The 22,372-nt window shown below is 40.8% G+C and overlaps 1 protein-coding gene across 5 annotated transcripts in view; it reads left to right on the plus strand.

Annotated features, from left to right (window-relative positions):
* LOC117961232 (disheveled-associated activator of morphogenesis 1-like) overlaps positions 1 to 22,372 on the plus strand; it is a 46,842-nt gene that overhangs the window by 6,997 nt on the left and 17,473 nt on the right. For 2 of the 5 annotated variants that reach the window (XM_034899744.1, XM_034899748.1), the window contains exons 1-2: positions 8,137 to 8,523; positions 19,094 to 19,387. In XM_034899744.1, the coding sequence (XP_034755635.1) occupies positions 19,196 to 19,387 (192 nt within the window). In that variant the 5' untranslated portion in view covers positions 8,137 to 8,523; positions 19,094 to 19,195. Of the gene's footprint in view, positions 1 to 8,136; positions 8,524 to 19,093; positions 19,388 to 22,372 lie in introns of those variants that run through there. The other 3 variants (XM_034899747.1, XM_034899745.1, XM_034899746.1) reach the window with 3 other exon arrangements.

Here is a 22,372-nt window from a genome sequence, read left to right on the forward strand (position 1 = left end):
GGGTTCAAGGGCCAAGTTGGATTCATGTTTCAATCCTTTCAAGCCTCCATCCCCTTTGTCTAGGTCACATTATTCATGTTAATTCCCAAAGCAGAGATGCTGTAAATAAGATTTTTTTTAATGAGTCTGCAGTTTGGGTAGGTCTATGAGCTCTCTATCTTGTTTTGTTGTTGTTGCAGGAGAGGTTCCAGCTGGTTGGATGCCAGAATTTTGTCTAACAGCAAATTTCGGGCACTCATCAATTCAGGCTGCTGCTTGTAGTTATGGTAATAACAGCTCAACCACTGAAAGCTGACGTGTGTTCGACATATCAAAGCAAACCTTATCACGCTCACCAATACTGCTTCGTTATGTAAAATGGATAACAGCGTTTCAACCGTTAAATACCAGAGGTCATAAGATTTTCTGGATGTTATCTCATCAGGGCGTGTTTCTCAGCAGGACTCATCACAGAAGATGATGACAGTGATAATAAAGATTGTTGTCAATGCCAGACAAAGCTCAACTCCAACGCGATGACCGTACTATTCCCGCTTTTTGATTTTCAAGACTTAAGGGTACATATTAATGCTATGAAAATACTTAATGGACCATTAAGGAAATGACATGTGTATTGGCAGAATATGCAGTGCATCCTTTCTTTGATGCCAACATGTTTCTCCCTCAGACACAAACCAAAACACGTCTAACAGGCCTTGAAACAGCAGTCAGATATCAGATTCAGCAGCAGACCGTGCCAGAGCACGGCATGCTTTATCCTGCTCTTAACATGCCGCCGCCACCTTCCCAAAAGCACGCTCAAGTTCTGACAAGTTGTAGCAGCGAAAGAGCAAAGCCAGAAAAAACAATATGTTTAGCCTACCGCTATATACTCTTTCTTTCATCCATGAATTGATGCAACTTTATCAATTCAAAAGTTCATGAGTTGGCAAAAGTTTAATTCTTTGGGTCTGATCATAAATGGATTTGACTTGCTTTGCCTTGATTTGATTTATTTTATTTTATTTCACGTTTATTTATCACGGACAATACCCACTAATAATACATGAAAGTAAATTGTGCCAGAGCTGGAGGCTATTTTACATCCGCTGTCCCTGGACAGGTGAAATAACATAAAACAATCAAGCTATCAATAATACGGACAGATTTGGCTCTATACAACAAAAGTTGATTATACAAACTAATGCTAAAAGACAACAACATAAAAACAAGAATAGTTGGACTATCAGAACAGATGACGCACAACAGCATAGACATACATTTCGGTGGACATGCACAACACTGCTGGGACATTAAGAAGCAACATAAGATTTGCCCATCTATAGTCAATAGTGAAACAGACCAAAAACCTAGACAGAGCAGGAGAGAGACAATATGGCAGTAAGTTTTAGTTCCTTAACTAATGTTGACAGTGCTGACTACTAGTTAACTTTAAAATAGGCAGACGTTTTAAAATGTCTAATGTGACTTGGGATAGAGTTCCACCCACAAGTAGCTTAACTGAGATAATCCTCTGCATAATATATGGAAATCAATGCACTATTACATGCATTATTAGTTTGTCTCTCTTTTCTCTGTGTTGTTTGTATGTCTCCTAGGCTGAGCTGCTATTGGTGTCTTCACCATGGTAATGTAATTTACTGTTAACTCAGTTGGCGTCTCGGGAACCGGTAATGTTAGTCATGCACATTCTGATTGAATTTGTAGAAATTGCGATTGTTTAATTTTTTTTTTCTTTTTTGTTTAATTGTTTAATAGCAACCTTGTTTCTTTGTCCTTTTTGTTGTGAAGCACATTGTGACTCCTTGCATATACGCATTCATGAAAGTAATGCATGCATTCCAGCCTGGTTATAAACTGAAACTGCTATCATCATTCTTTCCTGATGCAGTATATCCACAGGTAGAAAAGGTTTTCCACAGTAGCCACCTTCTTTCCTCCTGTTGTTTTGGGCAGAGTTTTAGGCTGCTGCTACGACGAGCAGGTTCCCACAGTATAACATATCTGTGTGATAACATTACTGTAGAAAAGCCGTCAAAACAGCCATGCAGTCCCACAAAAACCAGCTGCGTCAACAGCCAAATGTTCCTCGGGAGTGATTGTATTACTGCTTTTAGTAGTGACCATTGTTCCCGGCCATATTTCTTTATTTTCTCACAGTAATGTACCTTGTTATACTTTTTTTTATACCAGTTTTATGATTTTGAGGTGACAACTAGTCCACCTTTCAGTGCTCCAACCCTTAAAGTTTCATTTGGGGGTTGTTTTACAATTGTATCCATCAGACTGTTTTTAGGGGAATTACAGAGATATCAGCAGTGTACTGTTATCCTGAACGCAGTGTTGTTTGTGTCCCAGCAGTTTGCTTTGCACAGGTGATAGTTAAAAAGGCCACAGGGCAGAGGCTGTCAGGTCGATCCTGTTAAACACCAGGTGTCCTTGTTAATGTCCCCAAACATCCTTTTTCTGCTGCTTGCGTTTTGGTTTAGTTTTGCATTGCACCGCCCAGCTCTTGGTTTACGGTTCCCAGCGGATTTTCCTATCTTTAATATTTAGTTTTGGCTCAACTGGTCTCAGGTTATTTTTCTCTGCAGAGATTAAGACACACTCGGAGATAAGCAGCTTGTAGCTCAGCCATGCAAGATGGCTGCATATGTATGCCAGCTTAGATTCACCTCATACTTTTCCCCTACATTGGTCAGTCAGTTAGTCGTGCGTCCGGCTGGACTAAAGCCAGTCTCACATCCCTGTTGGCAGTCACAGATAAGGGCCGAGACCTCAGACCTCTTCACGTAGAGTCTGGGGAGCTAATTCTCAGAGCACCCACATGTGACGTTAGCTAATAGCCATGTTTTGAAGCTGTCTTCACCCTTGGAGCAGATTGGATAGTGATTGGATTATGCTGGATTAACATTACTCTATTTGATTTGTTTGTGTGTTTGTTTTTATGTTACCTCCATTGTAGTACTGAGTGCATCATGCTCCCTCTTCTTCCTTATCCTCTTCCTCTGCTGATCCACTGATTTCTCAGTGCAGTGAGCTTGGCCTACATCTGGAAGGATCAACAAGTTAAGCCGCAGCCTTTTAACCCTCAAATTATGTCAATCCGTTACAAGCACGTTCACTGCAGCTGCAGCCATTCCCTTCATAATGCTTTTGCAGCAGTGCCTTCCACTTCTTCTGAGTAGCTATTGTATCTGTGCATCCCTAAACTCTCCAAGTTTTACTCTGTCTAACAAAGATACTTTAAAATCATTAAAGCAAAGTTAAGCATTAAAATAAGTAGAAATTTTAAAATTTGGAAAGTTAGTTTTTGCTTGCATATCAATAACACATTATACATTATATATAGTACATTTGTTTTATTACATATTTACTTTTAATGTCACATTAGTGGCTGTTTGAGGGGTGACCAACAGTCCCTGTTAATATCTTTGTTCTTATTAGACTACGGAGCAAAGAAACTACAAAGGTTTGATAAAGCTTAGATTTTAAAGGATTATCAGGCTTACTAGCTTTTTCTAGTGCTTACATTCCATTTTCAACTTCATCCACTGAGGAAGACCATGAGATGGGTTGAACACTTTAGAAAATACAGTTGATGGACCTTGTGTTACGAATTGTTTGATGTAGACAAGATAATCAGACTCATTATGATGGTTTATAAATATATATCGACTGGTATGGGAAAGGAAGCCATACACGTGGTTATGCTTCATGATGTTTTTTATTGCTATATGCTTTTATTGGACTGCAGGAAACGGAGGCTTACTCTTTCTGATTATGTGAGATAAGAGAAAACGTCATGTGGGTACTCCAGCCATGATGTATGAATGGAGAAAGCCCATTACTACCCTTAGGTTAATGTTATTTTCTCCACCACAAGCTGGAGTTGGCCACATCTATCCTCTTTGAAAAACACTTTCTTCTTGTGCTGTTTTCTTTCAGAAATGCATCTAATCTGTACTTGGACCTGTGCTTGGACCTTCTTTTTGTGTTTGAAGTTGCTCTGCTGCGTTCTAGAGATTAGTGGATGCAGAAAGTTGCGCAGCTCCTTCTGGAATGGACCTTTCTATTCCAGGGGGTAATGACAAGCTTTCCAGAGGGTGGGTAGACACTAGTAGGACCTTATTCAATCCTGGCATTTAATTTGTTAATGTTAGGGTCTCCTACAAGGGAAGGGCAGCATGGTTGGAATTTATGGATATAGCCCCACCCTGAATGAAACACATGCACGGTGTAGCCCTGTTCCCCTCCACCACATAATACGAGCCATAATATAACGTTCCCGCTTCACACATTCCTTGGCAGCAGGCTGAGAAACCATTTTTTTTTTATTTAAGGTCTGTCAGTCATGATTCTGCTGAGAATATACTCATCATTAGCATGTAGCAGAACTTTATGTCTTCACCCCATGTTTCACACTGTAAGCAGAGTGATTACAATTTCAACGAAGTCCTTTTAATATTACCAGAGTAACTTGGTCAACAGGCTCGTAATGACAGCTGAACTTTTGAGGGTCATCTACAATCTGAAGCCAATCAGATTTCCATGCTTCTATCTTTTTAACCCTTTCCTTGCAAATGGATTTCCAAGCTTCAGCAGCTTTCAACTTTGAACTTTATTCTTGTCTGCCAAACATGGTGTCCTAAAAGCTATGTTTGGAGAGAACGTGCATCAATCATTGGATTTGATGGCAAGTGATTTTTATTCTGTTTATTTTTTCAGTTTGCAGTGTGCCATATAGGCCTATGTTATGTTTTGTTTATCTTGCTGGCCTGCTTGGTCAAAACCAAAGGAACAGAAAAAAAGTTAAGTTTTGCCGGCCCACATATGCTTAATAATTAACAGAAAGTGCAGTAAAGAGAGGAGGTTCACACAAACACCAGTTTTTTGGGCTTGAGTTTCTGTTTGAGTTTTAGTAGAGCAACACTGGCATTTCACACTAGTTTAACCAAAATATGCGAGACCATACGCTGCAGCCTGGAGCCTCCAGTCTGGTGCTGTCGGCCTACTTTTCAAAATAAAAGCTTGCGTCTGGTCCGCTATGTCTTCGTACTTTGGTGTTCGGTAATGTACGGAATTGCCAGGCGCAAATTTCTGCCGGGTCCGCCCGCCCCTGCCTCCTACCTTACACACGCATCTTAAAGGGGCACTAGGCAGTTGTTTGTTTGTTTGTTTAGTTTTTTGCTCACAGGTTTCTCCATATAAGTCCCCCTACAGCTTCAAAATAGATATTTGGCAGCTCCTATGTTTACTTCTGTTCCTCTGACAATGCTTCCCTAGCTATCTGCTTCTTTTTTGCCGGCCATTCAGCCATGATGATAGTGTGAAAAACTCCATTGCTTTCACTGTTTGCCGGTTCCTGAATGAGCATTATGTGTGACCTGAAGCAATTCATTACATCGCAAAACCTGATATCATGCAATACGTCCTGAGAAAAGGGTGGTTTTCAACTCACAGGCGCTAGTAGGGAGCTACTACCATTCCATGCGTAAAAAGTCATATAACCATTCCATTGACTCCAAAGCTGTTCAGTTAAGGTAAATTAAGCTAACAAAAACTGCATAGTTCCCCTTTAAATTGGTGCATACAAGGAGGCTACACATTAAAGTGAACACATAGGAGACACAGTAAACTCTCTCTTAACTTGGAGGAGAAACTCACACAAATGATCATTGCCAGTTCCTGGAAGCACAGATAAAACTCTGAGTGATTCAACCAAAGAAGCACAAAACATCTTACTTTAAATCCTCCAACCCAACACAGATAGGCATGACAATACAATTGTCTGTGAAACTGTCATCCACAGTTTCCCATACATTTCCTGTTGTACGTACCTAGTGCCCTTGAAGGTACCAAAACATCAGTCCTGGCTTGTATTGACACGGATGGTCCGTCCCACCAGAACAGAAGCCCTCCATGAGAATAGGACCTGTCTGTTATTCCAGCTGCATGACACTCTTTACAGAGGCAGCTACCCAGGACTGCACAGCTTCCACTGTTATCCTCTCATGACTGCACTGGCGCGGCTCGCCACTGATGTCTGCAACACCAGTCCTGTAGAGATAAACCGTTTCTCACAAGCCCAGTTTTTGTTGGGTCAAACTACAGTGCAGTACAGATTTGGCAATTAAAATCAAAGCCGAACGTTGCAGTGCTGTAAAAGATTGCATCATATCAGCTAGCATAACATATGACTTGGAAGTGGTCCAGAAATCTTAAAGCTGCAGGCATCTTTACACGTTGGCAGAGAGAGGCAGCTGTTTGAAAACTTTAACAGAGGAAGACGAGGCAGCATTTCTATGGCTAAGGAGTGCTCACTCACAGCTGTTAAGGAAAAAGTCTGAATTTTGCTTTAAGCTTTGATTTGTGACTTCCTTTTGGCCGAGAGTCGTCCAAATCCAGAATGTTCGTGGCTTCTAGTGTAAATCCATAGTCTCACTGACAGTCTCAGTTACACAGCATTTGCTATTCTACTGTGTTTCTGCCACATTTAGTGATTATGCCGATGGGACAAAGCTGTGTTATATAACAAAACATTCAACAAAAGCACTATGGCGTCTTGTTACCCTGATACCCATCACTAACGCTTGACTCACTTCTAAAGTACAGGAAGTTAATGCCGGATAGGTAACACTTATTCTGTCAACACCTGTACAGAAACCTGTGGGGCCTGAATCAGGTAGATGACTTCTGTTCTCTTATGGGAACATGTCTGATGTTCTCACTTCCGGTATTAACAAGGACAAAGTATTAGGTGGTTTGGATATTATAGCCTCAAGAATGATCTTAGAGTTGTATGAACACCCCTCTCATGTAGTTACAATACTGTAACAGTGTACACACCTCAAGATAGGGATGTTCCGATCCTGATCCGACTCCTTTAATACTGGCTATTTGCTGGTACCAACGTCAACATTTACCTAAAAGTAATGAGAAATAACAGCTGTAGCCTTATAATAAAGTTGATAAGCTTAAATTATTAATATGAAATGTGGAACTGATGCAAGTTTAACTGGAAGAATGTGGCTCCCTAAACCGATGTGACACGATCAGCTTGAGAGACATTGTATCACGCTGTTAGAGCTGTGGGAACAAAAAAAACACTTAGTCCACTTGCAGTTGTGCAGTGGTGTTACAGAGTGATGCTTCTTTATACCTCATAAACAATCTTTGGTTGAGTACATCAACTTACTCACCAAAAGCAACGTTGAAGTAGACTGTTCATATGACCGACATTTGTCATCTGTCAAACATTTAGAGATAAGACAGAATAGAAAGTCTGTTGATGTCAAAATGAACCACAGGGTTTTAGAAGTTTAAAGTAATGGGGTTTTCTGTCAGGACAATCATTTTTGGTGACTTTACTTAATGTACTCTAATAAAGGACCAGACTGGAATAAGTCTTATTATATTGCTGGTTCTTGTAAAAATAAAAATAAAAAATCTTGCCATCAAAAAGGCCAATTTACCCTCACTCTACTACAACTACGTCTACATTTTTTATGAGCATGCTGCACAGAAACTTCCTTAAACATTTTCATTTCCAAAATAATATAGCTATGTTGCAGGGATGTTTATGGATGCTGGATGTTGTGAGTCAGTAATTAACTGAGGTGCAGGAGTGATGCTTGTGTTGTAAATCATGTGGGAGTGTCTGGATTTGTTTAGATGGAAATCCTCTGGATATTTTATCAGTTGTGTCATCATTGCCAGACTGTTTGGATGGAATATGCTATGTGCATAGCTTTAAGTTGCTTGGATGAGATGTGTTTTGATTATACAAGGGGGTGGTTCTTGTAGAGGATGGAAGTAGCTAAACTCCTGTTTTCTTTCTTATTTATGTTTTTTGACATTTTCTCCAGTAGCATTGTCACACTTTCAATGGCTTGCATCTCTCGCCCTCCCACAACAACATTTACACCATACACGCTTTGCACCTTAGCTTTATTTCCCTTCTGCAGCTCTCCAAACAAGCCCTTTCCAAACAAACCCTAAACAAGTTATCCAAAGCCGGGGGAGGGGGGGGGGGGGACCTGGGCGGTGGCCACGGCTCGGCTGCATCCTATTAGGACTGGGAGTGTTGAAAAGGGGTGTGGCTTGGAGCCAGTAACATCTGTGCCTGTCCCCTCTGCCCCCACAGCCTTCTGCAGAGAAAGGCAGAGCGAAAAAGGTTCGGGAGGGAGTGGATACGGCGTGGAGAAGTTCTTGCCGGCCAGCTGTCTGTTTGCAAGATCTCCAGCAGCTCATGCTATACGGCGAGTTGATCCCTTGTTCGCCCCCCATCAGAGAAAAACTGTTTCCATCTTACTGGGATTTTCCTCTCTGCTGATTTTGACAGCCTCTGGGATTCATTGCTTTTTAACGACGACTTTGAAAACCTGCGTGGATTACATACCTTGCGCACGAAATGCTCTGCTGCATGTTGTCTTTTTCTGTCGACAGTGCAGAAAGCTGGATGCTGCAGTGAGTTGAGGATTTAAAGGGAATGCAACAGAGGCGAGCTCACTCCTTGACAGGGTAAGACCAGCTCAATGAATCTGCCCATTCCACCCCGTAATCAGATGAGTGCAGGGAAAATGGGTGCAGGAGCCGAAACCGGCTGGTAATTGGAATGTGTGTGTGGACTGCATGTGACCAGTAGGAAGTCCGAGGCTATCAATGTCTCTGTGTGTTTATCTGTGTGTGTGCATGGACTACATGTGACTAGTAGATAGTCTGAGGCTATCAGTGTCTGTGGATGAGGGGAGTCGGGGCTGTTGCCTGGTTTGCTTTATCGCTCCCCATGATACAGACTGGAATCCTCTCCCCTAGACGTGAGTGATTGTGTCACGTCTTATTAAGAGGTGTTGGTGCGGAAAAATGGTGTTGCCTTAGTAACAGGGGGGAGGGTAGGATGACAGGGTGCTCGGACCGGGCCCTGGGGCTGATTTCGTGGTGAGAGAGTTGTCCTACGTATGTGGGGAATGCCCCCTAATGACAAGGCCGGTCTGCAGATAGGGTGAGGTGGTGGTAGAAATACGTGTTCATGCACAGAGGCTACAGGCTGCTACCTCCTACCAGCTTCCCTCTGTGGTTTGGCGAATGGAGCCTGTTATCAGGGTCGAGTTTGTGAGAGAGAGAGAGAGAGATAGGATGGCATACTTTTTTCCATGGAGGCGGAGTGCAGATTTTCAGGTCAATGAAAAGGAAAGTCACCTTGAGCAGAGAGTGGTCTTCTCATTCACCACGCTCATTTCCTGTCGATGCTCATCCTTCTCAGGTTCCACTTCCTCAGCTTCAGGCTGCGACCACTCATCCCATGTAAATACTATACAGACTGATGCATTACAAAGGATCGACAGCTCGTCTTTGTAGCTCTGCAGGATTTCAGTGCCTCCTGAGCGACTGCAAGCTAGATTTTTCCCTGTAATCCTTAATGGTTTTGTTATTTGTTTTTGTCCGCTGAATTAGAGAGACAATCCTATTTTCTCCCCTATAAACATCCTGAGCAGATTAAAAAGGAGGGTAATGTGTGATGGAAAGGGCTTACATTAAATCACCCACCCACCCAGCTTGCAACGGTCACCCACCGCTCCGGTTACCATAGCAACTGGGGAAGAGGTAGTGCTTTTTAAAGGACAGGCTGCAGCTCAGGGTATCCAAGAAGAGGTTGTAATGATCTCCACGACCCATTATTGATGATCTGAGAGGTTTTACTACTCTGAAATAGATTTGTGACTTATATTGGACTGTGCCCAGCTGTGGTGCACATGATAATGTTTACTGTTACTTCTGCCACATGGAAGGAGATCATGGTGACTGCTGTTGGTGCTGTATGTTTTCAGTCGCACAGTCCATAGCTTCTGAAATCACCAAAGGTCTATTCTGTTCCTTTGCTTTCTTGATATTTAGCGGTTTCTCTTATTTTCCATTTTTCTGTAATTTACTGCTAATTGAAATTGATGCTGATCTTTAAACAGTAGCATATTTATCCACTGGTTTTAACCAACTATTGTATTTCAACCATTTATCCATTTCTTTGAAGTTTTTCAACTTCTCTGCTTGCTTGCTAACTAGTTTTCACGCACTCTCTATCGCAACATATGGTGTTCATGTGTTACTGATGACTCAAAATGTGGATGCATTGTTTTAAATTAATTTAATTTTTACCATGCACCACTTGGAAAGTGCAGAAGTACATCCTGGGTATTAGTAACCCTGGCTGAGAATTGCAGCTCTTGTTGAATTTGCATTTAACTACAAATACCAAAAGAAAATCTGATTACTAAAGTATGCGGTGTAGGGTTATAATGTGATGGATGTAAAGGTCCATACACACCAAATCAACATCAAAGAACTGGCGTCAATGAAGTAAGATGTCCTGATGTTGCCCGTGTCTTGGCCAAAAATGGCGGATGCATACGCAGGAGTCCCTACAGGGAGAGGTTCAACAGTTATTAGGGGTACACTCTCAATACACTACACAGTGTGTACATAACACACAACTAATGTGTCTGTCGATCTCAAGAGCTCACATTCAAACCCTACACTTCTTTGAGTCCTCTGCAAAACACCCACCAAGTGTGAAGTCGTGCAAATCTAAGGCCAGACATACAGACAGAGACTCCTTCCATTTTAGTTTGAAGAGATTGCAGGACACTTGTTGTTGGAGCTGCACATGCAGAACATTCCAAACATAGTGGATAGAGATCAGAATGGCAATGCAAATGATTATAGCTGAGAAAAACACCCTTGTAATTTATATCCCAAACTTGAACCTGCATTACAACACAGATCATAAATGTTGAGCTGTTGTTGGGAAATAGGCAAGTTTTTTTTCTTCTTTTTTTCTTTTCTTTCAAATGTCAACAACTATGCTTTTTGTTTTTGTTTTACACTAATGAAGCGGCCTGATACGGGCTACTCATGTGCTATTTTTAAACCACACTGTTCTTTTTCAGTGTTTTGGATCATAGCTAACAAACTAAAGCCAGATGACTAAGATAAAACCCTGGCAAGGATATTGTCGCAAGTTTGAGTAGTTTCCTTCTTTGCCCCGAGTCTAACCTCCACTTGAAGGGTTGACCCGAGGAAGAATGCTAACATGTTAAGAGTAGGGGGATGGAGAGTCTTGTCTGCAGAACGAGTTTGACAACCTTGCCTGTGGAAAGAGCAGCAGCCTTTAACCTGCTTTTTAGTCTCTGTCCTCCCTACATTTCAGCTGCACACTCCCCAATCCTAAATGTACATTTTTGGTTTTGTGCTATTAATCATGCATGTTAGAATTGGGGGGGGGGGGTAGCACTGAATTACATTTTAAGGCATGGGACAGTTCATTGTGTTTCAGACAATATTCAGTCTAATCTCTCACAAAAACTATTTTTAAAATGATTTTTTCATCTAATCTGTCACCATAGGCAAATAGATGAATAATCCTCACAAATTAATTTAGGAGACTATACAGATTTGTTTAAAGCATCCAGTATCTCTACAGATCAAACGTAGGGTTTCTGATTCCAAGTAAAACAAAAGTAAATTGACTTGTAAAAAGATAGAGGGTACCACACGTTAGATTCACCAGTGATTGAATCCCTCCCTGGCAACAAAAACAACTTAGCTGACTAATATTTGCTCATCAGCACTATGTTTGCACAACCCTTGCTTTGGTCCTGAGTTAATGCTGTTGAGGAATGAACACAGTAAGTTAATCAGCGTGCATAGATCACAGCATTTCTCTTCCATTGTCTGTATGGGGATCCTTTTTGACCAGATTAACCTTCACTGTTGAAAACAGGCGTGGCTACAGATACAGAGGCTGGTCTTGAACTATTCTGAGTCATCATCACAGACTGCCTGAAACTTGGATTTTGAATTTGTATTTATTATAAGGATCCCCATTAGCTGATGCCTAGTAGCCAGTTTTTCAAAGGTAAACTGATTGGATTTTTGTTATCGGATTGGATCAAATCTTGAAAAATGGGCTGTTCAAAAGGAATCGAATCCTAGTTTCAATCCCTGCTGGCTCTTCTACCTGTTCTTTACATGACAGGCTGGTAGCCCACATTGTGATGTGTTGTCCCATTCAGAGCACTGGTAATCCGGATTTACTAATCTTGAAAACTGTGTATCTGGATCAGATTTCACACAGTTTTCAGGTGATCCAGTCCAATGTTTGCTTTGAAAAACCGTAATAAAAGTAAGACGGATAACCTGATCCTGAGTAGCAAAAAAATTATGATTTCCAAATCCGGATCATTTTGATCCAGATTAAATGCTTTAAATAACTGTCCCTAGACGACCAGCTAGTCTTCTTGGGGTCCAAAATAACATTTAATCAGACAATATTAAAACATTACATGACCAATAGAAAAGAAATTAGAGGCCAGAAAAAAATTCAACAAACTTGTGAAAACCACAAGTGTTTAATGAGGAAGGATGTGGAAAACACCCAATGGTACTTAGCTTTATGGTGTACCATTACATGTTATGTTGAATATAACAGTTGAGATACTGCCCTACCACAGCACACAGAGAGAGTTACATGTGTCACGTTGTGTCACGTTTGAAACCCAAAGATATTCAATTCAGAATTACACAAAACAGACAAAATCTGCAGAAGGTGGGACTTTTTTCTTAATAAATTACTTAAATGATTAATCAGCTTTTAGTTGGTTCTTTACTAGAACTAAGTAACTAAGTAAGTTTAGGTAGTTCTCCTTTCAGGTTTTTAGCTTATTGTTTTTTCTTATTCCACAGCCAATACTAATACTGTCTTAGCAGCAAACATGCAATAGAAACACTGCGGTGGTGCCCTGTTCCAAATCAAGACATATATCAATGCGCACATTGACGCACTGAATGTTATCATAAAAAAAACTGGAAAAACTATCTCACCAAAGAACTCACCTTACATTCCAGCATGTACAGTACATGTTTTGCACAACTGTCACAGCATACAGAAACTTTGTCACTATCTACTGTCGGTACTTCAAAGTCCAACAAGTTTGAACCTTTTGTACCCGCAGCCAATAGACAGGAGACATTTAGTTTAAAAAATGTTGCAGTTGGTAAAGGAAAGGCCTTCTTTGTCTGTCTTTGTGCTGCTATCTCTTCTCTGTGCTCTCTCTGTTTGTTAATCCTGTAATCCGAGAGCTACTTCAGCACTACTCCCTCAGCCATGTGACATTAATGCTCCAGAGGCAATGCCGTTGTCATATCTAGACAAACAATCCTGTAACATAAATGCACATGAGCACACAACCATTGGAGCTTGAACAGCTCTGCTGCTGTAACGCTTCTGCTTTCACACTTAATACCGTTTTGGCGGTTCTGTGTTGTCTCACTGATTGATTTTAATCTCCTCTTAACCTGCCAGTCAGCATTTCTATCAAGGCCCATTTATTTTCTGATGTGTGTCAAGGTCTGTGTGTGTGTTTACTCATTGTGCACTTGGGGCACCATTAAGTAATTGGCAGGACGAGGGTTATGTATGCTATCCAGCTGTGCAAGACAGTGTGGTTCCGCTGTGCCATTTGTACCATAGCTAAACCAGAGCAAATGTTCACGCATCATGTACACCCTAAAAATGATTGCCAAGTAGCTGCTGGTTTTCAAAAATAACATGAGTCAGTTTACTATTAGTTAGCAGTAACTAATGTTGGCTTTATGCAAAAACAAGAGGGAGATATGAGTTTTTCTTTATTGGGAAAAAGCTTAGCAGTTCATGTTGTGCAGCTGCACTGAGAGATGGAGATTGTTTTATTAATTGTGAGACTGTTACTATTGAGCCTTTTCTGGATGAGTCAACACCGTTTTCAGTTTCACAGGTTATGCAGTCGCTCTGTGTTCAAACACTGCTGCTGATAGATTTTAAGCAGGGCAGCTCCAGGCTGAATGGATTACCACCAGCCTTCGCTGTGCGACTCCTGAGCCTTTTGTTTGCAGCTGTCCAAATTGATCCAAAATAAATGACCAAATGTAGTGCACAACAGTCATGGGGGTTTCCAAAAGTCCATAAACCTCCATGAGTGAAGCTCATTGTAATTCTCAAACCATGAACTGTCTCTCCAGTGGCTCTTTTTAATAAAAGTATGCCCTTATTTTGCCAGCGTGAGAAGCACTGCATTGCAACGTAGCAGAATAGTATTGAGATGGCATTCCCTACCATGTCGTGCTGCTTTGCATTGAAAATCCTGCGGTGAGATGATCATTAAATTGCAAGTCTGATCCATCCCAAATCCTAAATCAGAAAAGAAGATTAAACTTCTGTGCACCAAATGCCTTTGTGGTCCGCCTATAACACAGCTGCAGCTGTACTCTGCAGAACACAAGCGGGCAGTTAACAGCGTTTACATATATTCTTATTTTTTTGTCATTGCAGCTAATCCCGGAACAACACATAGCATTTGTTTTTTGTGTGTGTAGCTGTTATGTCGAACGAATGAATAAAAGCATAAATGAATGTGTGCTGTCTTTGTTAGAGGAATGGCATGTTGTAAGGATGATATTAAGAGCAACATAACACTTAGTGATTCCAATATCCGTCACAAATGTATTTTTCATTATTGTCTGCACAGGGAGATCAGAGGTCAGGGTCAGAACAGTGTCCCTGGAGCAGGGAGCGAGTCTTAGTCTCACTCAAGAACTTTTGTAAAAAGGAAGATTTTTTTTTTGCAATTAGCGCTTGAGCCAAAGAGAGATGTATTGTGTAATGTTGCTTCACCTTGAGGTGATTTGCAAAGAGATACATCTAATCACCTCAAGGTGAAGCAACCCTGCTGATGATTTCCATCAGAGCTCTAATACTCCCATTCTCATTCAAGGTTTCCTTCGTTACCTTTAGCTGTGGAGCTACTTTGCTCAATTAGAAACACGGTAGATTTGTTCTGGTGTGTCCTGTCCCAACCAACATTAGCACTGCTGATGATTCAGACAGCCATAGCAGCTGTAGTATCAAAAATTAAAAGTTCATCTCATTGCCAGAAACTGCTGATAGATGCCAGCTGGTGCTGAAGAAGGTATTTCACACATCTGCTTTCAATACACAACTGTCCACTGTGTTCTCTCTCCAAGGTTGGATTCCTGCTCCAAGTGAGACACATTTTGGCTTATTAGCATCGGCTTTAAGTTAACCTGTTGGCTTTTTTGGATTATACACAAAGCCACCTATTCATGACACCAGTTGTTTTATGACATACTACATAATTAATGTTAGATTGCATGTTTTTATTCAGGTTTGGTAAAGAAACTGATTTCTTGTTTTAATGAGTATTTTGATTGCACACTTTAACTTTCCTTCATGTTTGGAAGAAATCACTACTTAGTTTTTATTATAACAAAGTACTTATTAAGTGATGATTATCTGTTTCCAAGTCTTTGGACACCAACACCACAAAGTTAACACAGGAGGGCCACTGTGACGGTGCTGTGGCACTGTGAGAGTGGCTTTTGTACGAGGACAGGACCAGAGAAATCAAACACACCTTATTTTCACTTCACAGTTCACCATTAATGTTGATGCCATTGAGCAAATAATATAAATATTGTTTAAGTAAGCTTGAAAAGTGGAGGAGGCTGAATAAGGAACAAAATGGACAGAACAGAGAAAAGAAGAAAAATGAAGACGGCTGTATGAATAGTGTCAGATCATCTTAGAATGTTCTTCATTCCTCTTCGCACATGTCGAGTAACGTGAGCGTTTCTCTGTGTTTAACTTCAGATGCTCTTCTCTGCTTCTGCCTTTTCTCCGGCGGACCTGACACTTCTGCAGGTTTAGCGGAGAGGTCTTTTGCGGGCACAATGCACGGGCTCACATTCACAAACACTGGGCTTCTTTTTACAGTCTGGAATCACGCCAGGTCAGCCGCCAAACCACATGGTCACATAAACAATAAGGCTATCCAAGGATAGAAATGTCCCACAGATAAAGAAAGAAAGTGTTTGTGTGGATTTGGGTGGGCAGGTTTCATTATTGGATGTGTATGAATGAAGTAGTACGAAAGAATATGCCTTGTGCTGTAAGCAGGAGCTTTGTCCAGTACAGTCCAAGAGTCGATCTATGTCAGTATAAACAGCATTCTTCTTGGTTAAATGGAAAGTACAGCTGTTACATGGCATTATCATCCTCTTGCAGGCTGTTTACATTTCAAACGTGCCTACTACAAGGAGAATTCCTGGAAATAAAGTCTACTAACTTTTACTGCTTAAACAGCTACGGGTCAGTTTGACTGGGTGAGTTACATGCTTGTTTTGGGGATTTGAAGTGAAGTTTCTTCTTAGAGCAGGTGACAGTTGAAGGTGTTGTTGTGTGGGTGTTGTTCAGGGTCACAAAGCTCACCTGGCTATGACAGGAATGTTCTCTTGTTCTAACAGGCCTCTGTTATGTTGGGAACCTTGACCGTCTGACAGACAACAACTGGGGGCTAATGTCAGAGCACTCAGGTCTCCCAGGTTAACAACTACAGCACAAACTCTCACAAACTCTTACCAGTGTCACAGTCGGCATGTTTAAACCTTAAACACTGCCCCTCTTTGTGTTCTGCCGCTTTGTACCCTCCCCACATGGCCGAACCGTGGCACATCCACAGGTTCCTGCTGCTGGATGTTGGCCAGCGCTGTCCCACTCTGGCGCACAAGTTTATACAAAGTTTACAGCTCGCTTTAGCAAATGGAAAAGATTGGCAGTTTTGTAGACTAATATGGTCAAAGAGAGCTTTGAGTTGCTTCTTCCCTTCATGCTAGAATAAATGGTGACCGTGAAGCCAAGCAGCTGCTGCTGAGGCCTCTGGTAGTCTATTTGGAAAAGTCAAGGATGTGTCAAAATAAATACACTATTCAGTGTGTTAGTAAGGGCGAGCCACTGTGTACTTTATCCCACGTGTGATGGCTTCAGGCACCTTGTCTGTGTAGTACACTATAAGCTTTTTATAAAAAAATATTTTGTTGGCATCAGCATAGGAATGAGACATTTAGCAAAAAAAGATCAGAACACATTTAAGGGTGAACTATAAACCATAATACGACAGCTTCAGCTGCTGTTACAAATTTGAAAAGTATAGCTACCGGATTGCAGATGAACCAAAAAAGTGACCAAAATGGGACAGTGATGACATCAGGCTTTATTCGTGTAGACAACAGAATGGTCTTTTTATTGACTACTTACACAAAGTTGCCACAGGAAATGTCCTCACTTTCCCTTTTGGAAGTGATAACTTTAGCTGTCCTCTGTCGCCTCAGCCCACCGGGCGTAGTGATCGCGATCTTCCTTTACAGGACGTGACCCGACCAGGTTAAATTTGGACTGCAAACTGCTTCTGTGATGCATTCTGTGTGGGCAAAAACCTCTGCCTTTTAGGAACATACAGGGAAGGGTCAAGCAAAGTTGGTTATGTTCAGCGGGCTGCCACTCACCAAGAAAAGACGTTAAAAAAATGCCTGCAGGTCAGCACAGCCTCTGTGGTTATGATACTTGGCATCACATTGCTTGGCACAGTAGGGAGGAAGACTGTGAAGCTGTTTTTGTGACATGCCAATGGCGGTGTCCTCATGGATGTCTGGTCAACACGTCTTTTATTTGCCAGACAGCGGAGAGGTCTTGTGCACTTTATTCCATTATTCCTGCTTGGAGTTGAGCCAGCAGGTCTGAGAGCACACGCTGCAGCTGTCTCCACTCTTACTCTGTGTTTGTGTGAATTAGCGGTTTGTTACAAATCAAACTTGTATATATTTTCAGTAGTGAGACTCAAGATCTGTCTTGTTTCAAGATTCAGTTTTTAACTTTAGCAACAGTGTAAACTGTCACTCTTAATAGCTGTAACCAGAGAACCAAATAATCCATGTACAGTGAATCTGATCTGGGGTCAGAATACCCACAGAAGAGAAGACATAAGGGCTGTAACAAAGAGTTGTTAAACAAGAGTCCAGCCCTGTGAGGCTGTACTTTACCACAGAGGTAGTGTGAGCTAAATCATAAAGCTAGCATGGCAACATGCTCTCTGTGACTGCTGAAATGCAGATGTTTAGCAGGTATAATTTTTCCAGTGTTCACCATTTTAGTTCAAGATGTGTTAGTTTTGAAAACATTTGCTAATTAGCACCAAATCACAATACCCTTAAGATGTTTATGGGCAAGTTAAATTGTCTTGTGGCACAGAACATTCTGTAATGTGCTCAACCCTCCTCATCATTGCTCTTCATCTATGGCAGCTGATCTTTATGGAGCTTATTTTTATCTGCAGTATAGAGGCAGGGCAGATGGGGCAGTGGTCCAACAGGATTGCACACGTTTCCTACGTTACTGGTGAAAATGCAGCTGCCGGAGACCAAACCAAGTGTGTAATCATGCCTACAAAGTCCGAGAGCCGGGAAGGGAAAGTCTGTTGTTGATGGTTATCAAGATGATTGAGGCAGTGTATGTTTGATTCTGACGTCGACTCCATATGTTGTAAATCTCACCTGTCATTTGAACAACATGCAGTCCAACATAACACCTTATGACCCGTCTCAGGGTCGACAAGAATGCCTGTTTTTACTCTTTGCCCACAATGTCCAAGTCTTTTAAACCACAGAAGGCCTCACACACCTCTCTCACCATGGTCATTGTAAACACTCCCCCTCTAATCATTCCTCTTTAGGTCTTTAGAGGAAAGCTGAATAGGAAGGAAGGGGAGATGAAAAGAGCTGAATACACTAATCCTGGCAAATTATGGTCTCCATTTCAAACATCACACTCTGACGGCACTCTATTGTTTAAATTATATAATGAAATCTTTCAGTGTTTGCCCTCATTGACACAGTGCAAATTTAACCATTACCAGGGACAGAGGGAAATGTAGTTACTATTGAAAACTAATAGCCTTCATAGATTTAGTGTTGTCCAGTTGCTTATAAGAAACAGTTCAACTAATGTCTGTCCAAGCCAGTGTGTCTTTAGAGTGTTGTTGTGGGGCTTTGGATTTCATTCAAGGGAGCAGACAGTATTAATCTTTGTATATATTAGAATGTGCATTTGTTAGTTCTTGTGGACCGTATTATCTTCTATGGTTTATCTGACTCTGAGAAAACCAGTTTAAAAGGCACAAACTTAAGTTTTCCTTCTCCCTGTCCACAGTACTCTCTGACCGGCCGGACTCTGAGGTGGAGGAGGCTGTAAAGAGGCCCTGAAGGAGCCTCCCACCCTCCCTACCTGACCAGCCGGACGTATTGGACAGCCATGGCTCCTCGGAAACGTGGCGGCGGCGGCGGCAGCCGTGGTGGCCTCTCTTTCATCTTCTGCTGTTTTAACAGCAGCGATCACCCCGAGATCACCTACAGGCTCAGGGAGGACTTTGCCCTTCAGGCCATGGAGCCGGCTCTGCCGATGCCAGGATATGATGAGCTGGATGGCATGTTCTCCGAGTTGGTGGTAAGGCTTTATTCAGATTCTTTTTTTTTGAGGAAATTCAAACCACAGTAATTTTAAGACTTCAAAGAAGCATTTCTTTCACGTTTTAGTAAATACATTTAGATGTTGGATTCAAAGGATACAATTGTTATTACTGTCATTCATTTTATTATTAAATTATATATACTTAATGTCAGCAAATCCTTTTTGCATGAAGACTGCGTTTTCCCCAGGGCCTTAGACCTCCATTATTGTCCTTTTAAAAATCATCAAATGTTTAATCCATAGCTGGAAATTGTCCCCAACAAGTGCACTACTACTGTTTGGGTAATGTTTGCCAAAGACTACAGTGCCCAGCTGGAAAATGATTAAGCCTTGAGATTTGTGGCTCTTTTTTTTAAAGGTTTAGATCACGATTTAAATGGAGACAAACAAGAGACATGACAATTCAACTATTTGTGTTTGTACAATGCATGTTTAACATATAGCATTACATACACTTCAGCATTTTTTTAAACAGATGAAGATGTCTTTAAAATATAATTTTACCTCATTGTTTACTGCCTGTTACATTTTTAAACATTCCCAAACAAACTGTCCTTTCCTCCCAGTTTACACTATTTTGTGAGTAATGGGGCCAGGCTGCCATTCTTCCTCTGTCTTATTGTCACTTCTGATTTGTCGTGCTCCCCTCTCTCTCCTGTCCCATTTTCCTCTCCCGTGGTTGCCACAGTAATCTAAGCATTCCATTTTTGAACATCAATAGACCTCATTCAGGAACTCCTAATGTCTCAACCTCCTCCATCTGCTAATTGCTTGTTTTTTTCTCCCAGCCTTTATGAAGACATAATTGAGCAAGTTGAGTGTGACGACAAGGAGGCTTTCAGTTGCTCTGTTTACCAAAGAAATCAGCCACGCGCTTTTCTTTATGCCCAGTATTTGCCACCCTGTGTGTGTACAATCTGAATGGGCTTGCTGGAAATAAGACTCACGTTGTGAAATTGGTCGGGGCATCTGCTCTGTTACGATCAATTAAACCTGACATTTGAACTTGAGATTCATTGCGAAAAAATGTTTTCCAAAAACCTGTAAGTCTATGTAAAACTTATTTTTCCCATCTCCTCCAGAAAGATAAAGCCACTCTCACTCAAATAAAACATTAACAGCAAAATGTTGCAGCGTGAAACGCATAGCCGCTCTAAAACATACAATTAAATTAGTTGCCTTTTTCCCATTCACTGCTAACTAGTATGTGTACCTAATTCATTGGCACTGTTGGGGAAGGTTACTTTGGAAGGTATAAGTTACCCTATTTAAAATGTAATACTTATGTAACTATTTCAATTACTTTATCAAAGTAATGTAACTTATTACATTGTATTACTTTTTGATTACTTTTCTAAATTTCGGATGCATTTTTGTTCAACTGTTAACCATTTTCAAATGTTTAAACCTGCCAGAGTTATTAACCTTACAGCCCTGACTACTTTCAAAAAGCTTTTTAAAATCCTTCATCACATGAGTTAAGATTAGAAAAATTTATTTTTAAAGAACAGCCAGCACAAAGTCAGACTTCAGCACCTTATTTTAATTTGATATCATTCTGAGGTCACAGATTTAATCATATTGGATATGCACCAAGCAAATTATGATGCTAAAATATGTCATCAGTACACAATAGAAGCCTGGTGTGTCACACAAAAAGTAGGCATGTCTTCCCTGCTTTATTTAATATGACTGTTAGCAGTTAGTGTGAGCAAATTAACTTACATAAACCTACCTGCAGATGTTTCCTGAGGTTGGACATTGACACTTTAGAAGGTAATAGCTTTTTGACCTCTGAAAAACATTCTTTGCATTGCACTGTTATGTTCGAGCCCTTCTCGTATTTTTGTATGAATTGTAAGTTTTTTATATTTCCAGCACAGGAGGGCGTTTTTCTCTGTAGCCATAGTGGCAACTCCCAGACAGCTTGAGAGGCAATTTAACTGTCAGACGGGTGGGGCTGCAAATTCAAACCAATCGAAAGCATCAGAATAGCATCAAACTTTTCTAAACGGCTGTTGCTGGAAATGACAAAAGAACACATTGTGCACATCAAAAATATGCAAAGCAACAAAATTAATGTTATTCACATATAGCCTTGCTTCTAACAGAAAATATTCAGACGTAGCCCCCAATGTAATCCCAAACATTTTCATAGGTAACTGTAATTTAATAGTTTCCTAGTTGCTGTAACGGAGTACAGTTGCCTTTTGTTTTATAATAGAATTACGTAACGCTGTTACATGTAACTAGTTACTTTCAACAATGTTCATTAGATCAATCAATAGGCCACACAACCATTTTAGGACATTTGATCACTGCACATATTGATTACCAGGGTTTGATGACGTTAGTAAAGAACATCCCAAAGACAACATGAAGAGTAGTTGCAATTAAACATTTAGCAATCAATCTGTTGGCTAAACCCCAATGGGTAAGCCACATTAAGTTAGTCACCATGTGTTGCTTCAATTGCAACTAAAAAAGAATAAACCTGGGTGGTGTTCACACTATCTACTATATTCTCTTCAGGAACTAATATGCTTAAAGCCCTCTCATGACTTTTATCCCTTTTTTTCACATAAATCTCATTAAAACAGAATTCCCTTAAGTCTTGATTTATATGGATTATCAGCACTGAAAACAGATAACTTTTAGCACAATTTACAATTGACTGTGTCCCAATGCTGTGATGTAAAATGCTGATATCCAAACCCCTAGTAAAATTTCTATTTTATGCTCAAATTAAAACTTGCTGATTTGTTTCATTTCCATTTTAGAAAATCTCAGTGTGTTCAAATGTTCTCTAGTATTTCGTCTTCCCAGCAGCACCCTTCGTGTGCATCTGTGAAATATCTTAGATTAGACACTATGACTCATGTTGTCTCCAGATGTTTTGTTACCACATGTCGAGCAGTTAGACCACACCTTATTTCCCCCCCATTACTCACACATCGAAAT

Source organism: Etheostoma cragini, chromosome 18 (assembly GCF_013103735.1).
Source record: "Etheostoma cragini isolate CJK2018 chromosome 18, CSU_Ecrag_1.0, whole genome shotgun sequence".
Lineage (NCBI taxonomy): Eukaryota > Metazoa > Chordata > Actinopteri > Perciformes > Percidae > Etheostoma > Etheostoma cragini.